At 53.7% G+C, this 20,701-nt stretch overlaps 1 protein-coding gene across 1 annotated transcript in view; it reads left to right on the top strand.

Annotated features, from left to right (window-relative positions):
* The window catches only part of RPH3AL (rabphilin 3A like (without C2 domains)), a 140,731-nt gene that overhangs the window by 59,167 nt on the left and 60,863 nt on the right, over positions 1–20,701 (top strand). The window contains 1 exon segment of the mRNA XM_044921811.1: positions 1,955–2,084. Coding sequence (XP_044777746.1) covers positions 1,955–2,084 — 130 coding nt within the window.

The following is a 20,701-nucleotide window of genomic DNA, read 5'->3' as shown; positions in this document are numbered from 1 at the left end:
GAGCTGTGCAGCCCCACACTCATGACTGACAAGCCAGCGCCGCATCCCTCAGGCTCCCCCAGGAGGGCATGCTGGGAGCCAGTGGGGGTGTTTCATGTGGGCTCCCTGATGCAGCGGGAAGTGTTTGCACCCCCCCATCCATCTGTCTGGCTCCCACTGTGAACACTGGGTTTGACAGAGATGTGGAATGACCCAGAAGGCGGTGCCTCAGACTAACTGTCTCAGAAGGAGGAGGTGTATCCTGTTTCCATGAGTTAGAAGGGTTGTACTCACGGGGCCCCTGTGAACAAGCAGTTCAGGCCAGAGCTCAAGTTGGGTTTATTCCCGGGGCCTTGCAGTTTCCTGGGTGAGGGACAGTGTGGAAGGGACCTCTGCGGACGTCAGAGGGCATGGAGGTAGAGGCGGCTCCCCCTTGGCCCCCAGGCAGAGCCTGATCACCTCCAGGGAGAGTGGGGGGTGCAGATCTCGGTGTTGGGCCCTGGGCTCTACCTCTTAGGAACTGTGTAATGCTGGTGGGAAGTGACTTTATACCTCTGAGCCTCAGTCTTGTTATTGTTAAAATGGGGGAAAATAGCATCCTCCTCCCTGGGAGGTTGAGATAATGTACCTGCACTCTGTCCCGTGTTCCTTCATTCAAGAATTTTCCCTGAGTGTCCCCTGGGGACTGGAGACACAGTGGCCATCAAAACAGAAGTGGCCACCAGTTTTGTGAGGGTTGAAGTGTTGCTATGAAAAGAGGGAGTCACAGTGGGCTGAGGGGCCATGGGACCCTGAGGGGAGTCACCTATCCTAGGCTTAGCAGGGTTCAGGGATGGCTCCTGGACACTCGGCATCAGAGCTTAAAGAAAAGCTCTTTTTCTTTCTTCCTCCAGCTTCTTCATCCACACACTTGCTCAGACCAAAACCTCTACATCATCCCAGATCTCTCTCTCTTACCTCCTGTATCCCATTTCCATGGATGCTGCCTCAGTGTCCCTTTGCTGGGCCTCCCAGCATCTCCTGCTGGCTTCCTCACCTGCACTCCCTTGTTGTAGTCCTGGCTTTCCACAGCGGCTGGAGTAAGCTTTTAAAACTGCCACTTGGGGGGCGCCTGGCTGGCTCAGTCAGAAGAGCCCATGACTCTTTATCTTGGGGTCCTGAGTTTGAGCCCCACATCAGGTGTAGAGATTACTTAAATGAATAAATAAGTAAGTAAGTAAGTAAGTAAATAATACTTTTAAAAGTTAAAATAAAAAAAATTAAAATGTCCCTTAGATCAAATCCCTCCTCTACTTAAAACTCTTCAGTGGCTTCATGTTGATCTTAGAAAATAATCCAAATTCCATTTTGTGTCCTACAAAACCCACGTAATCTGTCCCCTCCTCGCCCCTCCAGGGAATGGCCACACTGGCCCCCCTGCTGTTCTAATGTGCCAAGGCCTTTGTCTTTGCCTCCCCCACCAGCTGTTCCCTCTGCCTGGAGCTCCCCCCCGCCTCCCAAGCCCTGCTCTTCACCTGGTTTGGCCTTGTCCTCCTTTAGCTCTCAGTTCACACGTTCTCAGAGAGGCCTTCACTGATCACCACCTGACATGCTGCCTCTCAGTCTTCTCCCCACGCACTTACTTGATTTCATAGCACTCCCCCTGTCTGAACTCAGTTTGCTTGTTGACTTTTTATGGACTTTATCTTTATTGAACATATGTTCTATGAGAGCAGGGACCATGTCTGTCTCTGGCTTGTTTGCTACAATATCCCCAGGGTGTGGCACATCGTAGGTACTCAATTAATAGTTGGGGAGCGAATGAATGATTAGGAGGTAGCCTGGAAAAGGGGTGGGGCAGGGAACAGTATCCCAGGTGAGGGAACAGCACATGGGCCAAGGTATAGCGCTGGGACCCCATGGCAGCCATACCTGGGCAGTGCTCAGGTTGGAGACAGGAAACACATTCCATCTGACTCTGTGTCCTGTGCTGCAGACGACTGGTGGAGCGGCTGGAGACCATGAGGCGGAACGTGATGGGGAATGGCCTTTCCCAGTGTCTGCTCTGTGGGGAGGTGCTGGGCTTCCTGGGAAGTTCATCAGTGTTCTGCAAAGACTGCAGGAAGGTAAGGCCCTGCGCTGGCTACCCAATCTGGACCTGCTCTGCGGCTTTGCACCCTGGCTCCCAGGAGTGTATGTTGTATGTGTCTGTGTGTGTCCTTGCGTGTCCTTGTGTGCATGTGTGTGCATACAGTATCCTGTGCTTCTTGGCAAGAAGAATTAGGGCCTAAGGTTGAATGGCCTGGCTTCTAGGGCCAGCTCCGGGAAGTGGACCTCTGGGTCTCACAGGCCTGGGTATGAATTCATACCCAGCTTTTCCACTAGCTGGATGACTTCAGAAAACTTGTTTACTATGTTGAGCCTCATCTTCCTCATCTGTAAAATAGGGATAATGATAACATGTACCTTAGAAAATTGTGAGGATTAAATATTATATGCATAGGTCTTAAAAACCTTGTCTGGCACATTAGTACTCAGTAAATTTTATTAGTTATTAAAGAAATAAAATTCTGGGCGCCTGGGTGGCTCAGTCGGTTAAGTGACTGCCTTCGGCTCAGGTCATGATCCTGGAGTCCCTGGATCGAGTCCCGCATCGGGCTCCCTGCTTGGCAGGGAGTCTGCTTCTCCCTCTGACCCTCCCGCCTCTCATGTGCTCTCTCTCATTCTCTCTCTCTCAAATAAATAAATAAAATCTTTAAAAAAAAAAAAAAAGAAATAAAATTCTCCTCAGGGCCAAACAGTATGCTAGGGTTATACTTCTTATTTTGTTGATCTGGTCTCGATGCCTGGTCCCTCAAATGAGAATGATCTTTGCTGCAAAGTCAAGTGGATTTTTCCCTTTTCTTATACTCCACTGATTACTCTAAATGGTACCACATATTAAATTGTTTCAGATTGAGTCCCAGACTTCTTAAAATAACTTATTTTTCCTGGAGTTTCTAATTGCCTTTCTTTTCTTTTCTTTTCTTTTCTTTTTTTTTTTTTTTAAGATCTTATTTATTTATTTGACAGAGAGAGACACAGTGAGAGCAGGATCACAAGCAGGGGGAGAGGGAGAGGGAGAAACAGGCTTCCCGTGGAGCAGGGAGCCCGATGCGGGGCTCGATCCCAGGACCCTGGGATCATGACCCGAGCCGAAGGCAGACGCTTAACGACTGAGCCACCCAGGCGCCCCATGCCTTTCTTTTCTTATTGACCCAAGAATAATGTGCCTTCCAGTCCTTAGGATTATTTAGCATCTCAGTTTTACTGTCTATTGCATGGAGCCTACATTTTTTTCCCCTTTTAGACCTTTAGTCATACTCCAGCATAGACTAGTTGCTGCATAGCTGTCATCAGGGGACTTCCCTTTACTGCCCTCCTAGTTTAGAGAGCTCTTCCCAAGATACCATATCTTCCTCTTTCCTTTGTTTTTCAATCTAGTTTTACTGGTACCCATCTTTCATGTGTTTTAAGCCTCGAGTTATTTTGGTCAATAAGACAGAGATAGAAGCTTCTCTCTTGAGATTATATTGGGTGAGGGAACTGAAACCAAATAATGATCAAATAAATAAGGATATTTCAGGAAGTAATACATTCTAGGAAGAAATAACGGGAAACAGAAGATTGGGGATGGGGTGGTGTGGGGTGGCTAGAGCTGAGAGGACCGTAGACTATAGAGAAGTCAAAGAAGTAAACATGGACTTAGCCACATGAAAGCCACTGGCCACCTTGATAAGGTAATTTTGAGTGGCATTCAAAAGCTGGATGAGAGAACCCAGATGCAAAAAGGTCAATATACCAAACTAGTAAGTGGAAAAACCAGGATTTCAGCTAAGATCATTTCCCCCCTCTTCTGTGATATGTGGTGAACTGGGCTAAGGAATGTGGATTTGCTGGTGAAGGGTCGCAAGAACGGTGAAGATGTGGCAGGGGCCTGGGCGGCAGGATAGAGGTGGGCTTGAGTGCCAACTCCTCCTTAAGCCCTCCTTAGGCCCTGGACTAGATACCAACATAGGCAGTAGGCAAAGGGTCTCGGAATGTTTTGCTCCCAACCCTTAGGCAGATTGGGTTATACTTTGTGACTTCTGCCTGGGAGAGTGGGGCCCAGCAGCCTATTTCCTCTTTCTGCCCCTCAACCCACAACTGCTGTACACGTTTAGGTTTGCAGGACCGTGATGAGGGGGCAGAGCCATGTCTCTTCTCTTGGAAAAGTCTGGGACCTCTGCTGTAGGGGCAGGCTGCTGTCCTGATGGCTGAAGGGTCCCTGGAGAGCCTTTCTTAGACAACAGTGGCAGTCCCAGGGGAGGATCTCAGCTGCATGGGGAGGGAAGGTAAAAAATGTTCTTCTAGATGCTCTTGACACTCCCCACCCAATTGTACCCTGGAGTACTGGCAGTTCCAGTTTTGTTTTGTTTTTTTTTAAGATCTTACTCATTTATTTGAGAGAGAGTGAGAGCTAGAGAGAGCACACACAGAGGGAGAGAGAGAAGCAGACTCCCCACTGAGCAGGGAGCCTGATCCAGGGCTCGATCCCAGGACCCCAGGATCATGACCTGAGCCAAAGGCAGATGCTTAACCGACTGAGCCACCCAGGTGCCCCTGGGCTGGTCCAATTTGAAATTATTCTTATTTTGCAGCAGGCTGAGGACCTGGTTTTGGCTCGGGCAGCAAGGTGAAGAGGCCTTTGGGTTTCCAAGGGGAGTTGCTCCTGGGTAGAAGTGGGAGGGGAGGGTGCTAGTAGGCATTTGGGTGTTTTCTTCTCTATCCTTGAGAAGATTGTGTCATTTATTCATTCATTCTGCAAATAGTAGAGGGCCCGCTATGTGCAGGCCCTGTTCTAGGTGCTGGCAGTACCATAAGCAAGAGAGACAAAACCCTTGCTCTCATGGAGATTTTTTTTCCAGGAGTGGGAAAAGGGAGACAACAAACAAACAAAATACTGTCCAATAGACTGAAGGCTCTGTAGTGAGTTAGAACAGAGCAGTGGAGTAGGGTAAAACTAGGAGGGCCTCTCTGAGCTCAGACCCGACTGCAAGCAGGAGCCAGTCCTGGGAAGATCTATATGGAAAAGTGTTCCAGGCAGAGGGGGCAGCGAGCATGAAGTTCCTGAGGCGGGAAAGCAGCTGGGCAGGTTCGAGGAACTGATGAAGGCATCTTGGGCAGAGGCGGGTATGCCGATCACGCAGGAGCTTCGTAAGTCAAGATCAGGAGTTGAGATTTGGTTTCGTGGGATGCCAGTGGAGTGTTGTAAGCAGGGTGTGACGTGATCTGATTTGTCTTCATAAGTTATGAGCCTCGCTGCTGTCTGGTGAGTGGATGGCAGGGGGACAAAGTGACCGTGGGAGGCGACTTAGCACTGCCTGTCGTTGGGGATGAGACGGTAGGGCTGGAAATGAGGCAGCACAGCACGGGGCCCCATGGTCTAAGAGAATCCATCTTCTCAGCAGCAGGTGGGTGATGGAGGGTCACTCGGTCCGTCCTGTGTGATAGGGGGCCATGGTCCTCCTGTGCCTGCCAGTAAGTGCTATTGCTGTGCGTGCGCGGGTGTGGGTTGCAGTCTGAGTGTGGGGGCAGGGGCAGGCTGCAGAGGGGATGCTGGGGGATCTCTGACACGGGAAGTGTCCAGATCTAAGTCTCAGGTGCTCCTGGCCACACAGAGCTGTCCCCAGCAAGAGCCCTGGCGCATTCAGCAGCCACAAGCTAATGAGTGGGCCAGTAGAGCCGGGGGCGGGGGTGGAGGGGGGCGCTTGGTGCGGTGACCCCCTCCGTAATTGGGTCTGCACGCCCGGGCTGCCAGCCCTCATTATCAGAGGGCTGTGGTGGGAAGGAAGAGGGGCTGGCTGCTTAATTAGAGAGGCCTGGTGCTTCTGATTGCTTAGGAGCTGAGTCAGCCAGCTTTTGGTTTGATTGGGAGTCCGTCTTCAGCAACCATGGGGGAGGCCAGAGAGGGCTGCCGGAGAACCAGCCTGAGCCCAGGATGCCGTGGTCACCGTGCAGGGGAAGGCGTCGCAATTTTTTTGGTCTCAGCCAAAATGTGTTCCATGGTGTGGACACAGAGGGGCCCACCTATGAAACAGCAGTCTCCATAGTGTGTGCTGAGTCCCTAGGGAAAAGGGACTCTTTCTACTTCGCTCAAAGTCCTTAGGGGAAGTCTAGCTTGTTGGGGGATCAGGCGTCCCACCTGAAGTAGGGAAGCACGGAGGGAAGGGGCCACACTTGAACCTGATTCCTTGATTCCTGCCCCCAACCAAGGCTCTGAGGAGGTGTGTCCTGCGGAAGTCAGCCCAGACCCACAGCCAGGGAGCTGGCAGGAACCCTGGGGCCACTCATCCTATCCTGAGGGCCCACCCTCATGACCTCATCTGGCCTTAGTCACCTCCCACAGACCCCCCTCCAAACACCATCCCAGTGGGGGGTAGGACTTTAACACATGAATTCAGAGGGGGCACGGTCAGTCCCTGGTACCTACTGAACAGAAGCTCTGGGGATAGGAGCATTGATCTGTGCTTAACAAACATTCCAGGGGAAGCTGATTCTCTTTGGTTCGAAAACCTCTGCTCTAAAATCCTAGCCCCAGGCCCGGCTCAGGCTCAGGCCAGGGTTGAAGGCCCTCTGCTCCCCTTGCCTTCCCTCCCACCTCCCCACCCCGACACCACACACACCCCAGCTCAGGGGCCCGCACCCTCCCCCAGGCCATCCTTGCTCTTGCAAACAGTGGACACCGAGGCCGTGGTCTTTCTTACCTTGCGATGTCCTTTAGGCTTTAGAAAGCTCTTTCACAAAACTCATCTTTTTGATCCTCAGGACAAAGCTGCAGGGAGAGCAGGGGTGGTGAAGCTGTTCCCCAGTCACAGCTGGAGAACAGGGGTTCATTTGAGGTCATGTGGCCTACTTGGGTCCCCCAGCCGGGTGGTGGGGAGCTGGGTCCCCCAGGGGTGTTCGCGGGGCCGTGCTGGGCCTCCACTCTTTCAGGCCAAAGTAGTCACAGCATTTCCCTTCCTTGGAGAAGCAGGGCCATCTTTCTAAAGAATGCAGGAGAAGAAGCATATTCACAGGTTAAATATTGAGAACTTTCCTTTAAAATCAGGAATAAGGCAAGTTCTATGTATGTTTATCACTGCTTCTATCCAACATTGAACTAGCAGCCAGCCCAGTGCAATCAGGCAAGGAAAGAAATGTAGGATATACGGATTGGAGAAGCATAGCTAAAGCTGTCATTATCTGTGAATAACATCATTATGTAATGAGAAAGTCTGACAGAATCTAAATACAAATGGTTACAATTAGTAGGTGAATTTATTAGCAGGGTTGTTGCCTATGAGTTTAACATATGTGTCAGAAAATCAGTATTTCCATACACTTGAGACAAAAATGAGAGAAAATAAAAAGTGTAGTTTAGGACAACGGAGCCACTGATAGGCAGAGAATGGTCTTTTGAATAAATAATGCAAAGCTATTTGGATATTCATATGGAAAAAATGTATCTTGACTTTCTTCATACTAGGCACAAAAGTCAACTCTAGATTGATTTCAGATTTATTTATTTATTTATTTTAGAGGATTTTATTTATTTTATTTTATTTTTTAAAGATTTTATTTGACAGAGAAACACAGCGAGAGAGGGAACACAAGCAGGGGGAGTGGGAGAGGGAGAAGCAGGCTTCCCGCTGAGCAGGGAGCCCGATGCGGGGCTCGATCCCAGGACCCTGGGATCATGACCTGAACCGAAGGCAGCTGTTTAACCAACTGAGCCACCCAGGCGCCCCTATTTTAGAAGATTTTTTTTTTTTTTTTTAGATTTTATTTATTATTTTTTTGACAGAGAGACATAGCGAGAGCAGGAACACAAGCAGGGGGAGTGGGAGAGGGAGAAGCAGGCTTCCCGCAGAGCAGGGAGCCCGATGTGGACTCGATCCCAGGACCCTGGGATCATGACCTGAGCCGAAGGCAGACGCTTAACGAATGAGCCACCCAGGCGCCCCTAGAAGATTTTATTTATCTATTTGTCAGAGAGAGAGCACACAAGCAGGGGGAGCGGCAGAGGGAGAAGCAGGTTCCCCGCTGAGCAGGGAGCCCGATGCAGGGCTCGATCCCAGAGTGGGTGCCTGTGTCAGCATGGAAGATGCCTTGGGGGACCCCACACAAATCCAGATGGCCCTGTCTGGAGGCCGCCCTCCCACCTGTACTCTGGCCAGTGCCAGCAATGGGGCTGGCGGGCTGCCCTCACCGCCACGGGGGAAATGGCTCTTTTAGCCACTTTCCCAGGACCTTCAGAAGCAGCCTGAATGTTCTCAGGATGTTCCCAGTGCAAAAGCTAAATACCTGGGGCCGGGTTGAGCCCACCTCGAGGGGCCAGGGGCCGATGTGGGCAAGAGAATGGAGGAGCCCTCTTGGGGGACTCTCCCCTCTTTTGGAGCCAGCTCAGCTCCCTGGGCCTGTCCTTGCAAATGAAATGGACTCTCCTTAAGGGCTGTCTCTGCAGAATTCTGTCCTTCGTTCATTCTATGGTGTTTATTGGGCACCAACTGTATGCCAGGCCGTGGAGATAGTGGCGATGAACAAGGCAGGAGGCAGCCCGGCCCTTGGGAGCAGTGCTAGTAACCCTGATAGTCAGTACCCCTCTCACTGACCACGCAGACACTGTTGTAAGGGCTTTTCACACAGCAACGTACTCAGTCCTGTTAACAGCCCTATGGGGGCAGCACTGTTATCGCCCTTTTACAGACGGGGAAACTGAGGCACGGAGTAGTTAAAGCTTGCCCGAGGTCCCTCAGTGAGTTCGTTGTGGAGCCAGGATTTGAAACCAAGCAGGCTGGTTCTGAGCATCCTGGCTATGCACTGGGGCCCTGCCTCACCTCTGTGGAGTGGATGACGTAGAAGGCAAGATGAACAAGAATAGCTAAATACAAGTAATTTCAGAAAGCGGTGGGCAAAACCATAAAGAGCAGGGGGAGACACAGTGACAGCCAGTGGGGGGTGGTGTAGGGAGGAGCTATTTTATTTTGGATGCACAGCATGAGCCCCTATGAGCTGACATTTGAGCTGAGATGGTGACAAGAAATTTATACGTTGGAAGACAGTGTCCCAGGCCCGGGGAAGGGAAGGGTGTGTGGACAAGGTGCTGAGAGGGGGAAGAGCAAGGCATAAGTGAGAAACAGAAGAGAGAAGGCCGGGGAGTCTGGGGAGGGAGAGGGCCCCACAAATGACCCTTCAGATCTCTGTAGTCTGCCCCTTATTGGGCCTGTGGAGTAGGGGCTGCCCCACCCTGCTCCTTGGATGAACTTGAGTCCCGCAAAACAGGAGGCAGATTTTTAAAATGTTGTTTTAATTTGTGGTAAAATGTACATCACATAAAATTTACAATGTTAACCATTTTTAAGGGTACCATTCAGGGGCATTAAGTCCATTCACATGGTTGTCCTACCATCACCATCCATCTCCAGAACTTTCTCATCTTGTGAAACCGAAACTCTACACCCATTAAACACTCCCATCCCCACCCACCCCAGTCCCTGGCACCCACCAGCCTACCCTGTCTCTGGGAGTTTCACTTCTCCAGGTGCCTCATATAAGCAGAATCATGCAGCGTTTGAAAGTGACTGGCTTCTTTCACTTAGCGTAATGTCTCCAGGGTCCGTCCGTGTGGGAGCCTGTGTTGGATTTTCCTGCCTTTTTAAGGCCAAATAATACGCCACTGGGTGTACCTAACCCACTTCGTCGCTCCGTGACTGGGTCGATGGGAACGCGGGTTGCCTCCACCTTCTCGCTGTTGTGAATAGTGCTGCGACGAATGTGGGTGTGCAAATCTCCCTTCGAGGCTCTGCTTTCCATCCTTTCCAGAAGTGGAGTTGCCCGGTGGTGTGGCGATCCTATGTCTCATTTCCTGAGGAGCTGTCCTGCGGGTGTCCGCAGCGGCCGCACCATTTCCACAGTGCCACCTAGGGGGCGCGAAGGCTGGGAGGCGGCGGTGTTTCGCGGAGCCCGCCTCCGGGGGGGGATGCCGGGGGCAGGTCATCCACGCGCCCCGTCCAGCGGCGGCCCTGTCCTCCCCTCGCCTTGTCCCTTCTCCTCCTCGACCTGACTCAGATGTAGAAGACGTGTAGTTTGTGCCGCATGAGCAAGATGAATTTTTTCCTTCAGCTACTCGACTTTCCTCAGTTCCCGGGAAGAGTCACTTAACTCGTCCGCGCCGCGGGCCCACTCTGGCTGCTTGCGCGTCGCCCAGGCTGCTTGGCAGGAGTTGACTGGCCTGCTGTGGCCGAGCTCGGGCGATCGGGCCACCCGCCACACACGCGGCACCTCGGAGCATCTGCCTCGCTCCGGCGTCTAAGGAACAGAGTATCTCCGTGAGGGCCCGTTCTGTTCACCCTGTCGTGCCGCTGCCTTTGAACTCAGCGTCTTCAGGACAAAGGCAGCAGAGGAGCTGCCAAGCGAGGGTGGCCTCTGGGAAGCACGCAGCCTCCTGAAGTCAAGCCTGGAGCTTCCGAGAGAGAGGGAGAGAGAGAGAGAGAGAGAGGAAGAGAGAGAGAGAGGAGTTGTGGCCATTGGGTCACGCCCGCAGCCCTTGGAGACTCTTCCATTAGCTCAGCTTCCCGCCAGGCCCCGCCCCCCCGGAGCTCACGACTGGTGAAAGCGCTGCGCAGCGTGAGGATGTGTAGCGGAGGTGTGAGGTTGATCCGGAGCGCGGGGCCCCAGGAGAGCTGGAGGGCTGCAGAGTAGAGCTGGTTCTCAGCCGGGCCGGGAGGGTGGGCACCCAGGTGCCAGGGGAGGGCGTTTCGGGAGACACAGCTGTGTAGAGGCAGGGTGAGAGGAAGAGCTACGACTGGGGGTGTGGGGGAGTGCCAGGGGAGGGAGGGAGGGGGAGGGGGGAGAGGCAGGCTGGGGGACGGAAGGAATGGGGCGGGGCTGCTGAGGATCCTGTAGGCAGCAAAGCCATCAAAGGGTGCGAAGCAGGGAATGACAAACTGGTAGGTCTTTGGGGAGGTTCCTTCCAGAGGCAGATTTGGAGGAGGGAATGTGTAGTGGGTTGGATTGCCTGTTGAATGCTGAATTATCCAAGTAGTAATAACGAGGGGCTGAATTCAGAGAGGAACAACCAGGATGGAGACTCAAAAGACAGGAGTTATAAATAACAAAAGCTACCAGTGATTGAGAGCCCACTGGATTACCAACCACCCTGGGAGGTCATGATCCCCACTTTGCAGGTGAGGAAACAGGTGTGTGGAGGTCAGTCCCTCGCCTGGCCGCACGAGGGTCAGTGGCAGGGTCTGACGGCCTTGCCCGGGTGCTATGCTTGTGCTCAGGGCCTGGCGTGCAGGGCTGGGCTGGGGCAGGAGCAGGCCTGGGGAGGGGCTGGTGGGACTGGTTGGGGCATGTTGGTGCAGATGGGACCGAGGTTGCTGGGGGAAGCCATGTGGACCGTGTGGTCTGTGGGCAAGATCCCAGGCCGCGGCATCTAAAGAGGGACCCTGGAGGGAGATGAGCAGCCCAGAGGTGGATGTCGGGGGTGGGAGGATGAGGGAGGCTACTGAAGTGACATCGGAGAAAATGAAGGTCTGGGTTGAGTAGAAGACTCCCACCACATGCAGCATGGTGGGAGGGAGGTTCTCCCCTTGACCCTGCCTAAATGACTTATCCAGAGACTTTTTTTTTTTTTTTAAGATTTTATTTATTCATTCATGAGAGACAGAGAGAGAGGCAGAGGGAGAAGCAGGCTCCCGAGGAGCAGGGAGCCCGATGCGGGACTCGATCCCAGGACCCTGGGATCATGACCCGAGCCGAAGGCAGACGCTTAACCATCTGAGCCACCCAGGCGCCCGAGACATTTTTTTTTTAAAGATTTTATTTATTTATTTGACAGAGAGAGAGAGAGCACAATGAGGGGGAGCAGCAAGTAGAGGGAGAGGGAGAAGCAGACTCCCCGCGGTGGAGCAGGGAGCCCGACGCGGGGCTTGATCCCAGGACCCTGGGATCATGACCTGAGCCAAAGGCAGACGCTTAACCGACTGAGCCACCCAGGCGCCCCTATCCAGAGACGTTTCTGTGACTTGATGTCCCCACGTGGGTGTCATGCTTTTTAAGTATCCGGGTCTCTCTGTATAGCAAGTGAACCAGGACAGGTCACTGGGCACCCGCTACCAGTCAGGTCACCCAGGTGTGACAGGGGTCACACTGAGAAAGATTGATTCATATAAATGTCAGGGAAGCTGCCCAGTAGGGTGTTGGGGGGCGGGGGCAGAGGCTGTTGGAGAGAGCTGGGCTTCCAGGAACGGTGGTTCTCCTCAGCTCTGAGGAAGGCGCCACCCCATCCTCCTGATTGTCCCTTGTGGGGCCACCTTCAGCAGGGCCACCAAGAGCTCAGGGCTTTTGTGCTCTCTCTTGACAATGCCCCTACTTGGGCTTCACCTTGAGCCCCAACTCTACCAGCGCCTGCACCTCCAGCTCCGAGTGTGTTTCCAGAACTGTGGAAAAAGGCTATGCACCTTGGAGCCTACTCCAAGCATCATGGGGACCCTGCCTGTGCCCTGTTCCTCTCCTGCACCAGGGACCCAAGAGCTGGGTGGCACTCGACCAGGGGTCGATACCTACTTTTGTACAATCTTTGAACTAGAATGGTTTTTACATTTGCAAATGGTTGAAAAAAATCAAAGAATATCCTGTGATACATGAAAGTTACATGAAATTTGAGTTTCAATGTCCATCAAGTTCTGTTGGAACAGGCTCTGCCCATTCACTTACATATGGCTACTTTGGCTTGACAGAGAGCCTAAAATGCTTACTTTCTGGCCTTTTACCAAAAAAGTGTGCCAACCCTTGTCCCAACCCATTAGCCCCCACCCAGGGTGCCAGGCCACTCGGAAGTGAGAAGGGATGTGACTTCCTTCCCCTCCCCGCTGTGTATTGCTGGGGCTCCAGGGTATTAAAGGATTTAGTAAGATAGCCTCCCCTTATTTGTATTGGTTCTCCTCTCCTAGAATTTTTTCCCCCTGGAATTTTAAAAAGTACTTTTCACCATTGCATAGAGGTGAAGAGCCCTGGCTTCGGGCTGCCTGGCTTCGCCGCCTCCCTTGGGCAAGTTGCCTCTCCCTTCTCTACCTCAGTTTCCTCACCTGGAAATGAAGACTAGTTATCGCGCCTACCTCACAAAGGGGCGGGAGGGGCGGAATGAATGAAGTATATGGTAAGCTCTTAGAAACAATGCCTGGCATGTGGTAACTGCACAATAATTCTAGAACTCAAACAATACAGAGCATATAAAATTCAGCTCCACACCTCCATCCTTCGCAGCCTGGGCGTTTGTCCTTCTGCACACGCGTGCAAGCGCAGGTGTGTATACATACATAACTTTAAATGGGACCATAAAATATTCTTTACTCTGTAGTTTCCTTTTTTTTAATCTTTTCTTTTTTTTTCACTTAATAACATCAAAGATGCCCCCCTTCAGGTCCATACATGGAAATCTAATTCCATCTGTAGGAGCTATATGATGTAAGAGAATTTGTCACACTTCACTGTGGCCCTTCTCTCCCAGGCTGCTCACACACACCGTCTGGAGGTCAGCGCTGGGGCGGGACGCCGGGCCCACCCTCTCACCCCTGTCCCCGTTAGGTGTGGCCTCTTCCTCCAGCCCCACCTCTCCCAGGGCCACAGCTGCAGCTCAGCATCTACTCCTTTCCTCTGCTCAGGCTTCTCCCGCGCACACATGTGTGCACACCCACTCCCCTCCCCCCACCAAGCCTGAAATCCAGTCGGGGCCATGGATCAGGTTCTTTCCCAGAAGGGAGTCCGAGGATGGACACAGCTAGTGGGGTGCGGCGGGGGCGGTGGGGCCAACTCTGTAGGTGAGAGCTGTCCGCATCTGTCCGCGGTACCAGCCTGCTCTGCCCGCCCCTGCAGCGAGGGGACCCGCAGTCAGGAGACCGGCCACAGGCGCAGCTCTGTTCTGATCCCCCCAGGGGACCCCGGAGCAACATCTCTTCCCCGCTCCCGGGCCTTGGGCCTCCCCTGTAGAGGGAAACGGTCAGGTGAGAGGGTCTCTCGGGCCCTTCCAGCACTTTCCTCCCGTGAAGCTCAGGCTGCGTCAGCCTTTGCAGCATTCCCGCCCCAGACCTGCTCTCCAGGGGCCAGCGCCGCGCCGGCCTCACAGATCACGGAGCGGCAGCTGAGAGCTACACCTCATTTCTCAAGCCTCCAGAACACAGTTGGGCTTGTTGTTGTTTTAAAGCTGCGATCGGTTTATTTCCCAGTGTGCTTTGGCTCAGGCCGTGGTTGCGTCCATGTCGTCTCAGCAGGAAGCCAGTGTGGGGGTTGGCATGTCCTTCTGAGAGCCCCTCTGCCTCGGATGTTTCTCTGATGCCACATGGCCCTCACAGCCCCCCTCGGGGGTAGGTAGGCAAAAGGCAGTGACTTTACCCATTTTCCAGATGGAGAAGTAGGCTAAGCGAGAACTCTCACTGCTCGGTTCAACACTTTGCCCACATATCCTGTGGGAAGTAAAGCTAAAGACATGTAGGAGACCCCCCCAAAGGAAGGCGCTGTCTGGTGCCAGCTTGCCAGTGGGGTACCAAGGCTGTTGACTAAGTGCATCGCCCCTAGAGCCCACACCGTCATAGGGTGCAGCGCCTAACCCCAGCCCCCCTCCCGAAGCAGACCCATCACAGAGGGAGCCTGTCACACCCCTGAAGTATCTGGGTGGCTGGAGGTTTGGCGGGGAGGTTGCTGGGCGTTGTTGAGTGGTGGACCAGACTCAGTGTGAGGCCAGCTCCTCACTGAGCAGGCAAAGGCTTCTGCAGGCTTGGGTTGGGGTGTCGGGGACCGTGGTTGGGCCTCTTCCCTGAGGACACCCGTCCAGCACCCCAGGGGGCCCCTTGCCCTCCGGGCTCAGCGGCCCTTTTCCCGGGGTCTGATTGGTGTAGCTTTGGGAGAACGCAGACAGGAAGCACTGTTGGCAAATCAGTTTAGTGGCTGTTACCAGGAACAGTAATTTTGTGCAGCCTTTCGTTCTCTGTTGTGGTAAATAACAGATAATGACATTTCCAGGCAGTGGTGTGGCCCTCACCTCTCCGGCTGCGCCCTGCAAGCTGCCACACTTCAGAGGGCCTGCGATTCTTCATCGCTCTCCAAGGGCCTCTGTTTTTCCTTTCGCGACATTTCCCTCCTGGCTGTTTGCTGTTCACTGATTTTAACTCGAGGTGGATTTAACCGGTTCTCTGTTCCCCCATGGGGAGGGTGGGGTGGGGTATGGGGACACAAGGCACTTCTCCTGCTGAGGGTGGAGGGGGGGAGCTGACCCTCCTCCTGCGGCCCCCATTAGGCTGGGCTTCCAAACCAAGAAAGAACCAGGCCTTTCTCAGGGGCAGCTTGGGGGCTCTGCAGCTTCCCTTCCAAACCCTTTCCTCACCCTTGTCATCCCACCTTTTGGGGGAGACATGACTCTCCCAGGTGACAGATGAAGAGGCCTTCCAGAGACCCCTTTTGTCTAGGAACCACCCCTGCCTTGCTGAGTTTCCAGGTGTAGCAGAGAGTGTAGCTTGGGCCCTCCTGGGAGAGCGGCCTGAGCCCTCCGGCGCCCCTACAGAGCCTCACCACTGGGCTCCTCATGCGCTTTCCAGCTCAGGCTGTGCTCGGTCGTCTTGCTCAAGTGTGATCAGCGCGCTGCTCCCTACTGCCTACAGAATGAAGTCCGACCGCCCCCAGCCGGTATCGGGGCCTGCAGTCCGTACCCTGGGCACAAGCTGCTGACTTCAGCAGCATGAATGGAACACCTGGGCTGGGGGTTCTGAGGCCTGAGGCTGGGGCCCGGCTCCACCTGGCCCAGAGCAGTCGCGCTCTCCTCGGCAGCAGGGCCCCTCCTTGATCAGTAGTGATGCAGCTCCCACAATGTTTTGAAGCCCTAGGGTGTTGGTCTAGTCTGCTGTATTCTTCAAGTTAAAAAAAAATATATATCAGTTCTAGCAAGGTATTTTTTGGCTTCAAGGATGTTTGCTGTGTCCCAGGCACTGGAGGGAGAGGGTATTCTCACATAAACTGAGAGTAATGATAAACCTGTAAAGTCAGAGAAGGCCGTGCTGACCCTGCGGACAGGTGGGGCTCCCTAGGGGCTGGAATGTCCCATGCTGAGTTGGTGGGGCAGGGCTGGGGGATGCAGGGCGGGGTGGGGGTGTCTCCTGACTTGAACCAGGCGGCAGTTGGTGCTGACTTGGCTTCTGGCAGACCCTGACCAGCCATCCCCAGTCTCCCCAACCCTCCCGTTTCCCAACCTGGTCTCTTTGGCCAAGCAACTTGAGTTTGTTGGACGGCTGGCAGTCTTGTCCAGCTTCGGGCCCCGTGGTCATGCTCCAGGTCCCCTTCTGCCTCCCCCAGGTGCCGGCCCCTCCTGTGCTCTCCCTCTCCACCAGCTCCATCCCTAAGAATCCAAGTGTTCAAGTCCCCCCCACATTTTTTGAGCCCCTAGGGCACTGTCCAGGTTCTAGAGCTCCCCTCAAGGAACGAGGCAGGCAAGGCTTCAGCCCTCCCGAAGCACCTTCCAGGGGTGGTGAAATCAACAGTAGACAGCACACAGATCAATATGGAAAGTTCACTGATCTACAGGGCCTCTCCGCTGCCCTTAAGTTCCCCAGCTTCAGCCCTCCCTCTTTGTCTGTTGCTTGGCCTTCCTCCCCAGCCCTGGTCCTGTGTGTCAGCTACCATTGGGCAGCTGTTCCAAGGGAGTCCACTCACACTGCAAATAGCAGCGTGTCCAAAGCCAATTATCCCACCTGATCCTCTCCCCGCCCTGTTACCTTCACCACCATACATCCTGTTGTCCACGTTAGCAGCCTCAGAATGACCCGGAGTCCTTCCTTTGCCTCGCCTCCCTTACCCAGCTGGGAGTTGGAATTCCATAGGCATCTGGGAATGTTCCGGAAAAAGAACCTTTGCTGAGAATGTGGAGGACAGATTGACCAGGAAAGTGACTGAATCACTCAGCAAAGGCATTTTTTTCTGAAACCCAGATCTGATCTGGCCCTCCGGTCCTCCTGTCCCTAAAAGCCGTGGCATCCGGACGTGCACACACTGTGCTGATTGCTCAGCCCCTTCCCCCTTTCCTAGCTGACTTTTTGCCTGCAGGTCGACCTGCTAACGTTGGGCATTTGAATGCAAATGATGTCCTTTTTCTCCAAGGAGTCATATATAATCTTAGAGGCGGCAGTCATGGGAGAGACAATTTCAATATGATGCAGTCAGCGCTGTAGAAATGTCTACTCATTGTGGAAGTGCACGGGAGGAAGTTACTAGTACTTCGCTGGGGGGTAAATCAAGGAAGGAGCCTTGGCGGAGGAGACATTCGAGTTGTGCCTGAAGGATACACAGAAGTTTGCTGGGTATGAAGCAAGCCTGGGAAAAAGCTTGGAAGCATGGAAGTACCTAGAGTGTTGGGAGTAGACAGTGGGGTGGGGGTGGGGGCCTGGGAGGGGCCGAGGAGCAAGATTCTCAGGTGTGTGTGCCTGTTTTTTTCTCTCTCTGCCCCTCACCTGGAAGCCTTGCTGGGCTTGCAGCCTGGTCCAGGACCTGGGGGGTAACGGGTCCTTGGGAAGTGTTTACTCAATGCTCTGGACCTGCATTAGCTCTGGCCTGCAGCTGAGGTTGCTGCCCACCGACTTCTAGGGAAAGGGATGGTGGAGGCTTAACGGGAGCCTCTTGCCTCGCCTTCCCATCGAAATTTCAAGTCTTCCAAACGTGGGGCTGCGACTTCAGTGTCTCAGGCCCACACCCTGGTCACATGCCCTGGAGCCATAGAGTTTCTTGAGTTAGGCATACCTGGCCAAGGGCTCCTTGCACAGCCATCGCTGACCAGAGCGAGCATCCCCCCTCCAAGGTGCAGCTTTTTGGTGGCCCCGAGGAGCCAGGCTTACTTGCAGCCATTAGTTCAGTGGGTGCAGAGAGGGGTAGGGCATTTTCAAGATGTTGGATTGTGAGGACAAAAAAAAAAAAAGATCTAGTCCTTCTTTAGCTGTGGTTCTGAGAACCAGGTCCCTTTAACAGAACCCAAGCCAAATTTCTACCAGGTGGCAGGCGTGCCTCCCAGTGAGAAATTGTCCGTGAGAGGCCTGGGCTTCTGGAAAGCAGAGGGTGATGACGCAGCCATGGCTGGGCTGAGGGAGGCCAGAGCTGGCTTGGGGACTTTCAGTTCCTTGTGTTCACGTTCCTGGCGTGGGCAGTGTCTGTGTGTCCATTTCCTGGGCCCTAGAAGCATCCTTCTTAACAAGTGTGGGGTCATAGAGGTCCATGGGCGAGAGCAGGATTGGGACTAGGATTGCAGTCCAGCGCTCCACTTCCCCCGCTTGTGTGACCCAGACAAGTTACCGAAGCTGTCTGCCCACTCATGTGTGCCCAGCACACGGTACATATCATATAAGCTCTTGCTTTTATTATTATGGACCTGGGTCCCCACCCTGACTCTGCCACTTCCTTGTAACATGAACTTGGCCAAACCACCTAACATCTCTGGGCCTGTAATCCCTCATCCACGACATTCAGATCATAAAACCACCCTCGCAGGGCTATTGCGAACGTAAATGAGATTGAATGTGGTAATGATAATGTGTGTTGAGCGCTGAGCATGGTGCCGGGCATGGAATAAAGTGCTCAATAAATGGTGGCTATTATCATTATTATGAGTTGTAATTCTAAGTAACCATGCAGCAGGGAGCAAGATGGATGGAAGCCGGCTCCCTCCACCACCTGGGCTTTTCCCTGCCCTCACTCCCTCCTGACAGAGTGGGGCTGGAGAGCGGCAGGCTGCCGTGTGACATGGTACTCCTGGGAGACCATTGGCCTGAGCCTCGTCCCCCAGGGACTCGGGTGGAGCCCCCTGGGCCTGTGGCTAGGAGTCTGGGGGACGAGATGTCCTCAGCCACGGCTCAGGCACTGTCAGCCCCAGGAGCCCAGGCTGGCAATAGTTCTTCCCCTGGGCTGGAAGGAGCTAATCAGGGCTCAGGGATTCTAGGCTCAGACCTTGTCGGAGCCAAGCAGGGGAGAAGCCAGCTGTGTTCAGAGCTTATGGAAAGCCTGATGGTAGAACTCCACTGACCATTAATTATATTCCTTCTCCCTCGGCTGGTTGGCTCAGTGACAAGCGAGCCCTGAGGTGCATACCAGGCCCAGGAGATTTTAGGAGGGTTGTGTTCAGGGACCTGATAGAACCGTTCTCAAAGGAGTGGCAAGTTCTTACGAACGTTGTTTCCTGTTTGTCTGGAAGAGAGGCAAAAATCAGACACACAGTTTCTGGTCTGAGAGGTGATGCTGAGGATAAGCAGGACCAGAAAGAGCAGGGCCGAGGGGATAGGTGGGACGGCGTCCGCCCACCCCCCCCGCCAGCCTGGCAGCTTCATCTTGCCCAAAGTAGCCCATGACCACGTCAGACACACACGGTGGGGCACGAGCACAGAGATGATCCAGAGCCACATCCAAGCACGATTTCTATGCGCTCATGAATGTTAAAAATCCAGAGCTGCTTCTGTTGCTTTTTCGACCCCCCTCTGCACTCAGGGCTCGGTGCTCACTGGCTGGAGTGAGGTGTTTTGGAAACTAGTCCTGAAATCTGCAGTGCTTCCTTTCAATTGGGAGAGGCAGCTGGGGGGCTGGGGGCGGCAGGTGCCTGACCGGCAGACGTCAGCGGCTCATCTGGAGGGGGTGGGCCTGCTCAAAGCTGGCCGTGCAGCCTCCCGGAAGCCTGGGTGAAGAGGGGACACGTGGCCCTGTGTGGTCATGCACCTGCCACCTGGAGCCAGGATGGAGAGAGCTGGTATGTCCCTGGCCTGGCCTTACGGCGGGAGGCACAGAGAGAGTTGACTTCCTCCCGAAATTCTTCACCTGTTCCTTCCTGGCTTCTGTCTCAGATGGAGCAGCAGATGGCTGGCGTTCTTGAGGCTGCACGTCTTTGGGCCTGAGTGACTTGGTACTTGCAGGTGCTCAGGGCTGAGGTCAGTGTGCCCCCAGCCCCACTGGCCCCCGGGCTGTGTCCTGGTGAATGGAAAGGAGGTGGCGCCCGGCTGTGTCCTCTCCCACTTGAGGCTTGACCTAGTCCACAGCTCTGGAGGAGGGGCTGGCTCTGCCGTCACTTGGGGGTGGGGGTGGGGGTAAAGGCTTGGATAAGTGTCTGTCTGGGCAGCCGCTCGGGGCTCAGATAGCATGGGGTTCCCATCCCAGCTCCCTGTGGTCAAGTTCTTTAACCTCAAGCCTCAGATCCCTCATGTATAAAACAGGGACAATAATACCCACCTCCTAGGTTATTACAAAAATTAATAAGGTTCTACATAAAACACGTAATTTGGTGCCTGGTGTAGCATAAGTGCTCAATGTGTGAATATTTATAATATGTACATCGGTATCTCAGCAATCTAGTCACCTGGCAGCAGGACCTAGGTTCCAGATCACTTCTGGCCCACAGGGCCTGGGGAAGCCCCTCCAAACCTGACTCATGTCTCCGGGGCTGAGCAGGGCTAAGCCTATGATCTGGGGGGGGTCAGGGACTCAGTGACACCATCTGGGAGAGGCTGGGGGACGAGACTGACGATCTACATTTGAGCCACAGTCGACCAAAAAGTCTCTTCCTGCCTATTTGTGCATGGGCTTTCAGCTTCTTGAATCCATCCTGACCCACAAAAATCCAGATCTGGTCAAAAAATGAACTTGGGGCAAGTGATTTCCCAAAGCATTT

The sequence above is a fragment of the Neomonachus schauinslandi genome, chromosome 15 (assembly GCF_002201575.2).
Source record: "Neomonachus schauinslandi chromosome 15, ASM220157v2, whole genome shotgun sequence".
In the NCBI taxonomy this organism is placed as follows: domain Eukaryota; kingdom Metazoa; phylum Chordata; class Mammalia; order Carnivora; family Phocidae; genus Neomonachus; species Neomonachus schauinslandi.
Note: the sequence above shows the minus strand (reverse complement) of the source record. Positions and strands in the feature narration are given on the sequence as shown.